Below are 11751 nucleotides of genomic sequence, written 5' to 3'. Positions count from 1 at the left end.
CGATACCATTGTACATTAGAACGCAATCGACCGCGCACAAATGTGTCGGGCAACCCTGGCCAAGCTCTACGATTACTAAAATAAACTGCCTGAAAAACCTTGCGATGTAGCTGAACTTTATAGCCTAAGAATATGAAACTGAACATTTCCGCCTGTTGTTGGCAAATTGATCTTTTTGGATCGAGCTTTGCAATTAAGTTAAATTTTCTTTAATAGCTAAAAACTGAGATAAGGTTGACAAACTGCAGGTTTACAAAAAGTTAGGAGATATTAAGGTAAACATTAACCATTCCCGAAAAACCATAACTGCCTTAAAAAGCAAACATAGGGAAAAATAATATTTACAGTCATGATTTGCAAGAGAATGTCAAACAACTTTTTAGTTAATGGTTGTTACATACACCGGTAGTCCGGTATCCTAAGCAGCTGTTTAATCAGTAACAGAGCTTGTTAAGGACTGATGGTATTTTATTGATGGACACACGTCACTCAACTTAATGATTGATAAACAGTTATTGGGTAAATGCTAATAAACATACTACAGTTTATGACATATATATAAGATACGACAATTAAGTGAACGATTACAACATTAACAAAGCTGAACAAAACAGTAATGCTAGTTAATGAATAGATCTTTCGTGAAGGCGACGTAGTCATAAGCACCCAACACATTGATTCCATGACTGTCGTAGTACGGCGGCATATTGTTTACACAATACTCGGCTTGCTCTTTGTTCAGATTCTGCATAAAAAAGGAATATATAATTGCATAATATATTTTTCTACTGGCAAATTGCTGACAATCTTAGATATGCAAACAAAAAATGCAATTTATCCTCAAAGAATGTTTAAATGAATCGCAAAGAAACGTTTAATGTGTGACAAAAACTTATCACAGCATTGAATAATTTTTTTCTATTAACTGACCTGATAGAGCTCTTCTTTGGTGACGTAGGGCTTTCCTTCAGCACTCAAAGCACGGAAAGCACTTTCCACCTCATCACTGGACTTTACATTCTCTGTTTCTCTGCTTATCATAAAACCCATGTACTCTTGAAGGGAAACCTTTCCATCTCTTCAAAACAAAAGAAGGTAAGTAAATATTGAAAAAGTCAACACTGTGTACAGAAAATTAATAATTTTTTTTAGTGGGACCGCAAATATGCAGCCACAAAGCAATTAGCCGCACTGGGCAGCTCTGGCCACCAATTCAAATTTGGGATGCTTTTTTTGGAGTGTAAACCGAATTACACTAAAATTTATTTTAGCTAGTCTACACTTTATTTTGAACACCTTTTAAATGTTGTTTTACTCGGTTTAGCTTAATTAGTAAATTACAGTAGTTCGCAAAATATACCAAATGGCAAAAGTTCTTCCCCAAACAAAAATTTGGATGACGAAAAACAACATACATCATAGGCGCGGACCCAAAACTGGGGAGATGGTTATTAACAGTTACGAATACCTATTAGGGTCGACAATATTGAGGATGGCTTGGAATTCCGGGTCTTCCTCTCCTTCTTCCACCATAGGTAGATCGTAACCGAGTGAACGGAGGCAGGATTTAAACTCATGGTGTTCCAATCGGCCACTTTTGTCTTTATCGAAATGCTTGAACATCATCGAGAATTCCTTTAATGCTTCTTCAGTAACGCCAGTCATGTTCCTACACATTACAATTGCTGGGTTAATCTACGAAGTTATCATAGTCAAGTGTTTTTTAGCTTTCTTCGCAGAATGCCAAATACTAAGCGTAAGTATAACATCAAACCTTTGATTCACTGAACTTTTTGTAAGCTTAAAAAAAAACATTAATAAAATTCCAACCTAATTAATATGAACCATGTCTTCGGATTGCTTCTGTAATTTTTTCAAACTTACCAATCTCTAATTTTGGTCGCGAGCCATCTCGAGAAACACAGGCATAGTCAGTAAATTTGATGTATTTAGCGTAATCAATGTGTTCGACATTTATTTCATTGCCACACAATATACCTGGCTTGGATCTGTTGCTCTAAATTATGTTGCATTCTCATTCCAAGCTGCTCAAGTTGATCCCATTGTTGTGCAAGGCCTAATGTTGAGTGTTCGGTGTATGCGTTGTCTAAGATAAGCGCTTCTTCCAAAGCAGCCCCCAAACTTTCAATTTCTTGAAGTTCATTCTGTTAATAAATAGTAAACCAAGTTAAAATTACTGAGATGCAAGGGCGAACGGGTTGTAAACTGCAATCAAGTAAAGGAGACAAACAAGCTTCGTTGGCAAAAATGTTGTACCTTCTTCTTCTTGATCTCAAGCGCTTTTTGCTTGGTCGCTTCAAGTTGCGACTCTAGGGATCCAGATTCTTCCATCATCGTTGCACTAAAAAAAGCGTACAAATGACATCAACTTGTATAGTGTAAAGAGCAAAACAATACTTATCCCAATAATATTTACCTTAAAATGGATGAAATGCCAAGTGAAACGTTTTTAATTGAATGTGTTTACAATATTATAAAAATCAATATATAAAGGTTAAAAAATGTTTTCTCTTTTTTATCTTATTGTTCTTGTCACCCACCGTATTGATGTGAGCCAGTCGTGAAAGCGGTTGGCGTGTTGTGCGAACTCGCGGCGCGCCAAATCGTTGTTCTTCTGCCGCTCGAGTTCCTGCAGCAGGCCAAAGCTGCGCGACTCCACCATGGCTTGCACAGCCTTCCACGATTCTTGTAAGGTTTGTCTCTTGAACCAGGTGTAAGGGTTATTTGGAAGTGATGGGTCGAGAGACGGTTTCAGCAACTCCAGCTTATCATCGATTTCAAATAGTTCTTCAAGATCTTTTTCTGCCTCAATTAGCGTCGATTGGAAATTGCCATGCTCGTCAACCAGCGCCTGAAACGAAAACTGGTTTAATCGCTTTGTAATTATCGTTATTTATTTTAATAATGCCAGCCAAAATATAAACGTTATTACCACTGATCTGTTATTTTATTATTTTTTTTACTAAAATAAAGTTAACAGTAGCCAAAAGCCAGACCTCGATTTCCTTGACAGAATGACATCGCACGGGGTCTGTTAAATCTTCCTCGACGTTTTCGAACCACGAGTTAAACGCCGAGGCTTTTTTTGCAAATAGGAGGCAGAGGTCGTTGATTCCACGGAGGTGCTTTTGGTTTTCCTCTAACTTAGTCCTCCTTGCGTCAGCCAAACCTTGCAAGTTGTCCCATCTTGGTTAAAAATAACAAATATCAAGTATAACTAGGACGTAACTATAAAGCCAACTTTATTTTCGAAACGCATTGCTTCATCCGGATTGTGTAAACACGGCAAACAATATTCAGCCAGTTTATCTAAACATGCGCAGTTACGCACCTTTGTATAAGAAGTTTGTATTTTGTTTCAATCGCATCCGATTGAACGTGTTCAGCTTCAACCAACTGGGTTTTGAGAGCAGTGATTTTTGTGATTCCCTCCAAGTTAAAAGCCTTCAGACCGGCATCGAACGTGTCCTAATTTAGCGCAATAAATTTAACATTATTAAATTATAAATACAAACAATAATTACAAAATAAAACAGCAATATTCGACAAAATTGATTTACTTTTTTCAATGCAAATATTTCGGCCATACGTCATGCAATTAGTCAAAATAATGTGAATGTAAGGAAGACGAAATCACAATAACCAGATAAGTTGGGCAAGAAATATATAATAATAATATATGAAGGCAGCATTACGGGTGACTTATCAAAACTAGGTGTTGAATTCTTTTACCTGTTTCATGAGAAGACTTTGTACAGTAGACAAGTCATCGCCGTATTCATCTGATTTAAGGGCTTCCTCCTTTTCTCCGATCCACGCTTCTACCAAGTCCGCCTTTAAAAAAAGCACGCGTTTGAGAGAAATAAAAATAAACCTAAAAGATGTGGTGCACCTTGCTTCCCAGACGGATATGAAAAGTTAACCACTTTTACGTTGTAGTCAGTCTTTTGTAAGGTTTGCTTTGGTGAAAGTTTTACCATTAAAGTATCGTAAAGTGTTAATTATCTGCTGTAGTTAAAAAGGTATGCTATAGTTAAAAAACATATGTTTGAATAAATTTCAAAAACCGTTTCGGTCCATCAAAACACTTTATAATGTAGCCAGCTTTTTTTCTATTTGATCCTATTAACCATATTAAACAATAGCCCAGGGTTGCGTTAAGCAGAAAATATTTTTTTGGTAAATGTTTAAAACAGAAAGAAGCAGGACCTTCCAGTTGAACTGAAGAAATGCTGAAGTGTCTCTTAAGTCGTTCCTGCGTTGTTTGGTGGCATTTTGTAATTTGCTCTGCTTTTCTTGGATAACGTTAAGTTCATCCACAACGGAGTCGGCATCTGGGTTGGACTAAAAATGGCAATGTTTACAGCAATTTTGATATTAATACTTTACACGTTATAAAACAACAGTAGAGGTAGGTACGAGTAAAACCTATGTTGGCCATAAAATGGTTCTAATCTTAAGTTCAATTAAAGTCCATATGGCTAAGAACACAAAATCTTTGTTTGGATTTGGTTTAAATTTTACCAAGGATTGTACATTGTCAAATTTTACCAAAGACTGTAGATTATCACCTGATCGATCAATGATTGCCCAGTGATAGTGACGGCAGCGATGCGCGCACAACGAACATTCAGGTCGCTTTCAAACGCATCATGTTTGGAGAGCAAACTTTGAGCAGCAACCAGTGACTCAGGGGTTGGAAGCGACTCTATCACAGTCAACTGCTGAACCAGCCAACTCGACTCCTCTTCAAGGTCGGCTCTGAAAGTTCAATGAACCAATAAATAAAGAACATTACAATGCATTAAAGTACCCCGCTCGCCCGCCGCCTGTCCTTCTAGTGAACCGGTATTAACATTATTAACCACATATATTTAAAATCAACTTTCAAGTAAAATTAAAATAAACATGTTGCGATAAATGTGAAACCTGAATTGTTGGAAATGTTGAGCCTGCTTTAATCGCGATCCTCTGTGGTCACTAAGTTCCTTAAGAGTGTTCCAGTTTTTAGACAATTTTGCAATCTTTTCACCGATATCATCCTGGTAGGAGGATGATGCTTCCACCTGCATTTTCTCACCATGCGCCTATAACATAAAAAATAATATAATTGGTATACGATAAAAATAATGGTAATATTTCGGTACCGAAGGCGCTCAATTAATATATACACTCAACACAGCAATAAAAATCTAAGAAAAATATTCATGATTAAAACAGTGTGTTGAATGCTGAACACGCATTTAGAATCTTACAAGCAATCGATCAACGTTCGATTGGTGAGAAATGATTTCTGCTTCGATTCTCTTTTGTTTTTTACGAAGATTGTTGATGCTGGTAAGATCTTTTCCGCAATCTTCGCCACTCACTAGAAGCGTTTTTTCACTAGAAAAGAAAAATATTTGTAAGCGCTTATTTCAAATAATCTATATTGCCATTAATAAACTAGGCACGACTGTTTCGTAACATTTTTTTTAATTTTTAAATGTTTAAGCAGACCTTATCCATGATTCTTCGTCCGCAATATCATAGAAGAGCTGATGCATCAAAAGCGATTCTTGCAACTTCGATCGGCGATCCTTCGTAAGTTCTTTGATCTTAGTAAATCTTAGAAAAAGACAAACAACATTTGGTTAGGACGTCAAGGTACACGCTGTTAGTACAACTTTATATACTAAATCAAAGGTTTGTCAACCGTGTTGTTACATTATTTGAAATAACTTTAGTCACCTCTTGTTACGAACCATAACAGATATATGACGGGGGGTTGGGTGTCCGGACCCCCTTTTTCGTTAGTGATATTATCGTTTTTGTTAGGGTTCTACTCACCGTACTAAGCGGAAATGTTTTTAATGTAATTGGGTCACGCATCTTAAGCTAATGCGAAATCAAACGCAAAACGTCGTTTTTCGTCTCTTGTTTGGTCGACCGTAAACGCAGGATACTTTTTCTCATTTGCCATTTGTTATTCGTTCAGGTTGGCTGATTAGCAAGGATGTATTCGACAATTGACAACGCAAAGTAAAGCTTCTTACTTTTTATCGTTAACAACGTCGGGGGCACAGCTAATGTCCCTCGCTGTTCGTGCTAATATCTGATGTTGGTGTAACAACGGCATTTTGTTTAACTGAAGCAGATTCTTTTAAGAGGTGGTTAACTGTGACTTTCAAAGTGGACTATTTTATGTAATGATTGTTACCGCAAAACTATTCTCTATAATTTTCGCTCAACCGCAGCTTGTATTTTAGCTGATTCGGCACACTGCTCGGCGCAGATGTTGCGCTATAATAACACCCGAGAAAAACGATCTGCGTTTACTATTGCAGGCGGCGAAAGGCGTGTTTGTAATTTAGCGTAGTACCGTACAATCCGTACATGGACCAAAATTAATCACACTTATTTCACTGTCTTGGTTTAGTTTTTTGCCGGAAGTTAACGATTGCACACTAAGTGGTTTCGACGCACGTGTTCGCTTTGCGTCATAAAGGTTCGATTTGGCTGGACGTTAATTGGCCGTGTATGAATAATTTTTTTAACACGTCATTACATTACAATCACTATTTTATGGCGTCATTATTCATTAACGTCGGACGAAAAATAGGGGAAATCCCTAAGTTGAAATTTCGGGACCCCCTTTTTTTAGTTTCTGGATACGCCCTGAACAAAAAAATACTACTTACTTTGCTAAACATATTCTTATTTTGTTGTGATTGTGATTGATATGATATTAAAAACAATGCAGAAAATGTCATTGGCCTATATTCGAAAATGCCTATAAGTGTAGCCCAGAGATAAACCTAAGATACTTTCTGCGCCGCAAAACGAGACGTAATAAGCATAAATTTTACCTGGATTCGATTCCGTCCCGCTTAGCTTCTACAGCGCCACGGTCGAGTGCGTCAGATTCGACCGCCTTTTCAAGCAACAAAGCGGCATATTGTGTGAGATCTTTGGTTCGATCTTCATGCGCATCCACATCAGCTTCCAACAACTTGTGCTTTTTTACTAAGTTAGTTACGGAACTGACGTCCTTGCCCACATCTTCTGAGGCAAGCACCGCTTCAACCTAGTAAAGCAATTTTTCCCTTAATTTTATACTAATGGTAAATGATGTTTAAACACTCTTTAATCATTTGACACTTGTTGGCTCTATGGTTTACCTGTGTTTTTTCTTGAGAACTGGTCAAATGGCTTTTAACAAATCATAATAGTGCTAAGTAGGTTAAGATATCAACGGCTACCAACGTTGCAACCTAAAAGGTTGTACTAAAACTTACTTCAGACATCCAGAACTCCAGATCTTTGACAGCAGTTATAAAGTTTTGTTGCTGGTTGGCTTCCTGCAGCTTGCCACCCTTTTCCGCTGACTTGCCCAACAAGTTATTCCAATCATCATTCAACTTCTCGATTCGAGTCTTAAGAAAACCATAGTAATAACAACTAGCGTTTAAAACAATTTTCTTTATATACGATTAAAGACGCCATTTGTCACAGAAAAGCGACTTTTGAACACGGTAAATACTAGATTAGTGATGAACCTGTACGGCTTCTTCTGATCCAGCACATTGATGAGTATCAACAAGTTGTTGACCCACGTTCATCACTGCTTTGATACGTTCTTGATTTGCTTCCAACTCTGCCTCAAATGCTTGGTGTTTTTGATGTTTACTCTACAAGAAAAAGTATTATTTTACAATATAAAGTGCTGCTTGCGGTAATGTGGATTATTAAATGTTTCCGATATCAATCAAATACAAACTACTCAAAACAATTGTAAAGTATGTTGTGATTATTATGTGCAATTTGTGCATACATTATAAACGAAATGTAATTGTTAGTTTTTTCATGACATGTTCAATACGTTCCCGAAAAAAGTAGAATAGGTTGAGTCTGGCAAACATAGGTTATCAAATACTGAGGTTCCACAACAATAGGTTATTGATGTACATTAAATTGCAAGTAATTACCCAATTATTCGATATTGGTAAAAAATACATTATGGTACATGTTGTCAGCAGTTTTTTTTATTTTCTGTTCAATGGGTAAGCTATGTCCTACGTATATCGTGCTATAAGGCGATTTTGTTGAAAATTATTCTTGCTTTATTAGTACCAAAATTACATGGTATATTTCTTTTAAAATTATTACTAAGCATTTGATTTGTGTGCTGCTAGAGACATGCATATATAAATGAAAAATTTATATTTCGCATGATGCCTCATACCAAACCGCTCTCGATTCCCTGAGAGAAAAACAAAATATAACAGCCATGAAATAATTATAACAACGGAGGTCTAATGTTACTATTATAATAGAAGGATAAGTACCGTAAAACACAAATATATATGTAAAAAAAAAAAAAGATGTGTCAAGGAAAGTGTTGACTTTAAATAAAAAGTATCAATGTATGAAATATACAGATCTTTTATTAAATAACTTTTTTAAGAATCACAAAACACGCTATAGTTGCATTGCGTCCGTAACACCTGCGAGTTAAAAAAAACCTGTATGTTGGAGGGATCCTTGTAGCTGTCATCGGTAGCCGTTTCCAATTTGTCGTTAATCCAAGCTTCAGCTTCGTCAGCATCACGACTAAACTGCTGCAGGGTCTGCGTCTCACCAAGTTTGGAGCGTTTTTCAATTAGAGCCACTTTAAGCTTTTTCCAGCTAAACGCAAAAAAGTTAAGTTTTTTTTCCTGACCTGTTGACATAGAGTTACGAACTCACCGATTAAGAACGTTATCCATCTTTTCCTTTATCTGATTGTCAGCGTAGTGACTTGGTTCAGATTCCAATAGTTTTTCAGCAGATAATTGCAAACCGGACATTTTAGCTTCCTGTAGACCGATGGCCCGGTCGAAGTCCTCATGCTTTTTAATAAGGGATTCCACCGAGTCCAGGGTGTCACCTAGAACGTTACCAACATCACTTTAAGCAGTTTTGCAAATTGACGACAATTTAACCCCAAATTTAAATAACAATTATGAAATCATGCCTAATATTATTATTAATAAAAACGTCCAAAAAACTTGCCTGCTTGTTCGCTTGCAAGAAAATCTTCTCTGGCTTTCATCCAGTTTTCCGCATTGTCACAATCACGTAAGAATAGGTGAAACTTAAGACACTGCTCGAGCAATACATGACGAGCCGCCCAAGCTCTAAAAAGTAAAATACAACACAATCACAAATCAGTGACTGGAAGTTTTTAGCGATATTATAAACAAATTGAAATAAAAATAAAATACTTCTCTAGTTCCTCGCGCGCTTGCGATGTTGTTTGTACCGAAGAGTCAACTTGAGCGGCACCAGGGTGATCAGCCCGTACAAGGGTGTCGGCTTGCTGCTCCAATGCACTGAATGAAGGTGAGCGGGCATCCATGTCACCTCTATATTCCTGTTATATTAAGGATCTAACTTACTATGAAACCTTCAAATTGATAAAATGCGTTTTTAGCTTCACTTTAAGGTTGTGGAATGTGGATCTTGTTTACTAAAGTTACAAATTTTAGCAAAAGTGTAGCAATAAAACATGCACTGGAGATGTCGCAAAATGCTTGGCCTAAATTAGAAACCTGGTGCCTCTGCAAAAGAGCTTCAGCAGCAGCAAATGATTCTGCCACATCTTCACTTTCAACTTGTTCCTGCATGTGGTTCAACCAACGCTGCAGCTCACGCTGGTCGGCGAAGAAGTGCTGTAAGTCGTATGAATCGGACAGCGACCTTTTTCTCGCCTCCGCCTGTTACAACCAAAACACGCAATGTCGGCTTATTCAGCAGTGGGTAAATCAGCGAGCCTAGTACCTTTGCAATAAGATCGTTCCATTCTTGGTTAATTTCTGTTCTTTTGTTTTGAATAGCATCTTCCTGCTCGGGATGATCCTTCATCAGACGTGATGCATCGGCATCTAACGCGTGGACTCTGTCTCCCAAGGCTGCCAAGTCACGCTCAAGACCTTCATGTTTACGTTGTAGAGCCTAAAAAAATTGAAAAAAGCTTTTTTGAATTAAGGTAGTTATATCAGACATACGGTCAAGCAACTTAGACGGGGGTAGGAAGTCCAACAGGCTAAGTTTTGAATAGACTGAAAATTAATGACGTCATACTTGATGTTTTTTCTGTCTGACGTTAAGGCATCATATTAACGTCCAGCTAACGCCCTTAAGACGCAAAACGAACACGTGCAGTCGTGCATCGTCGACACTTCTACCAGGTGCCAACTGCAAAACTGTTCAGTGTGCAAATCGTGAGGACTGTGAAATATGTGTATAAGCAGCGCATGTTTTATGTCATGTACGAGCCCATGCTAAATTACGAGGGCGCCTTTTGCCACCTACGATACAAAACGATTGTTTCCCCGTGTGTTATTATTATGATAGAATTTTCGCAACAACTGCACGGCAGCTGTGCGACAAGTCAGCTAAAATCCAAGAAGTGGTTGAGGGAAAAACAATTGCGTCAATTACACACAAATCACGTTATATTACAATTGTAATATTACACTTGCTTTAAAGAAGAATTTTGCCGTAACTATCATTTCATAAAAATAGAGATCCCGAAACGGGCACTACAGTCAAAGTTAGTCAACTTTTTAACATAATCTGGGCTTGAGTTGAAGAGTTGTTACACCAATACGGAATACTAGCGCAAACAGCAAACAATCAGGAACCTAAAATGGTTGATAACAAAAACGACTTGATTTAGTGTTGTGAATTGTGTTGTGTACTGTCATTTTTTCTGTACATAAGCTACTCTTTCTCTGCGTACGGAATAAACTATTTTAATCACTGATATGTGGAATAAATACTTAATGATCAAGTCAACCTGAACGAATAAAGAAAAATCTAAAAAAATAAGGAGAAAAAATGTCCAAGATAAGGTTATTCGCATTAGTTAGGACGCGTGACCTAATTACGTAAAAAACATTCATACCGGGACGTATGTCCTAGGACTTAGGTCGTGAGTATGAACTTGAACGCAGGCTAGTTGTAACCTGGCCGAGCTCTTGATCTTTGATCGACTGATTTCGTTAGTTTACTGTATTGAGGCTTCCCGAGAACTATGATACGTAAACCGTAATCGTTCATCAAAAAAACGGCTTCAGGGCTAAATTACAGTGCACACGTACAGTACACGTCTGTGTATGTGTCTTTTAGTAATGTTGCAATGTGTTGATAAATGACGGAGCCGAGAAACAATACACTTTTCTAATATAATCGTTGACAAATCTTACCTGAACGGTGGGAAGGTCAGAGCCAACGTTATCATTGTCAAGCGTTAAACTTTTTTCTTCAATCCATTCGCGAGTTTCATCAGCATCTCTATAAATATCGCAGGAGGTTAGGTCAAATTCTGTGACATGTCTATATAATAGTCCGTATTACGCCTAGATCTTCGAAATTATATTCGGGTATGAAGAAAGAGTTTATTGACAAAAACAAACTACTAAAACAAGCAATCAAACAGGCATGATTATTGACTGGCAGCGGATCACTTTCAAGCCGCAAAAATAACGGAATGTACAAGGGAGAAACTACATTGTATTTACAATGCTATTTTAGAAATCCATTAGTGAATACTATGTAAAGATTATACCTAAAAAATCCTTGCACTTGGTGCGCTGAACCAAGATTGTTGTTTTGTTGAGTGACAACAAAATGAAGGTTCTTCCAATTCTTGTTAAGATCCTATTAAAGCAAAAAGTTTTGATTTATTTGCATTAATTTGTAAGC

General features: G+C 37.3%; 1 protein-coding gene across 1 annotated transcript in view; it reads right to left on the bottom strand.

The window, feature by feature from the left end:
* Nucleotides 1-457: 457 nt before the first annotated feature.
* The window catches only part of LOC146168105 (spectrin alpha chain, non-erythrocytic 1-like), a 36513-nt gene continuing 25219 nt past the window's right edge, over nt 458-11751 (bottom strand). The window contains exons 26-50 of the mRNA XM_083388884.1: nt 11615-11706; nt 11253-11340; nt 9823-9996; nt 9594-9758; nt 9267-9415; nt 9055-9179; nt 8749-8929; nt 8526-8688; nt 7560-7691; nt 7299-7436; nt 6870-7087; nt 5521-5628; nt 5277-5406; nt 4951-5108; nt 4593-4782; nt 4231-4365; nt 3754-3855; nt 3353-3489; nt 3018-3207; nt 2562-2872; nt 2278-2362; nt 1999-2165; nt 1469-1669; nt 931-1078; nt 458-745 (exon numbers count right to left, since the gene is read on the bottom strand). Coding sequence (XP_083245010.1) covers nt 620-745; nt 931-1078; nt 1469-1669; nt 1999-2165; nt 2278-2362; nt 2562-2872; nt 3018-3207; nt 3353-3489; nt 3754-3855; nt 4231-4365; nt 4593-4782; nt 4951-5108; nt 5277-5406; nt 5521-5628; nt 6870-7087; nt 7299-7436; nt 7560-7691; nt 8526-8688; nt 8749-8929; nt 9055-9179; nt 9267-9415; nt 9594-9758; nt 9823-9996; nt 11253-11340; nt 11615-11706 — 3813 coding nt within the window. The 3' untranslated portion in view covers nt 458-619. The remainder of the gene's footprint in view (nt 746-930; nt 1079-1468; nt 1670-1998; nt 2166-2277; nt 2363-2561; nt 2873-3017; nt 3208-3352; nt 3490-3753; nt 3856-4230; nt 4366-4592; nt 4783-4950; nt 5109-5276; nt 5407-5520; nt 5629-6869; nt 7088-7298; nt 7437-7559; nt 7692-8525; nt 8689-8748; nt 8930-9054; nt 9180-9266; nt 9416-9593; nt 9759-9822; nt 9997-11252; nt 11341-11614; nt 11707-11751) is intronic.

Source organism: Ascidiella aspersa, chromosome 1 (assembly GCF_963924565.1).
Source record: "Ascidiella aspersa chromosome 1, kaAscAspe10.2, whole genome shotgun sequence".
In the NCBI taxonomy this organism is placed as follows: Eukaryota; Metazoa; Chordata; class Ascidiacea; order Phlebobranchia; family Ascidiidae; genus Ascidiella; species Ascidiella aspersa.
This window is presented reverse-complemented; position numbering and strand designations above follow the sequence as displayed.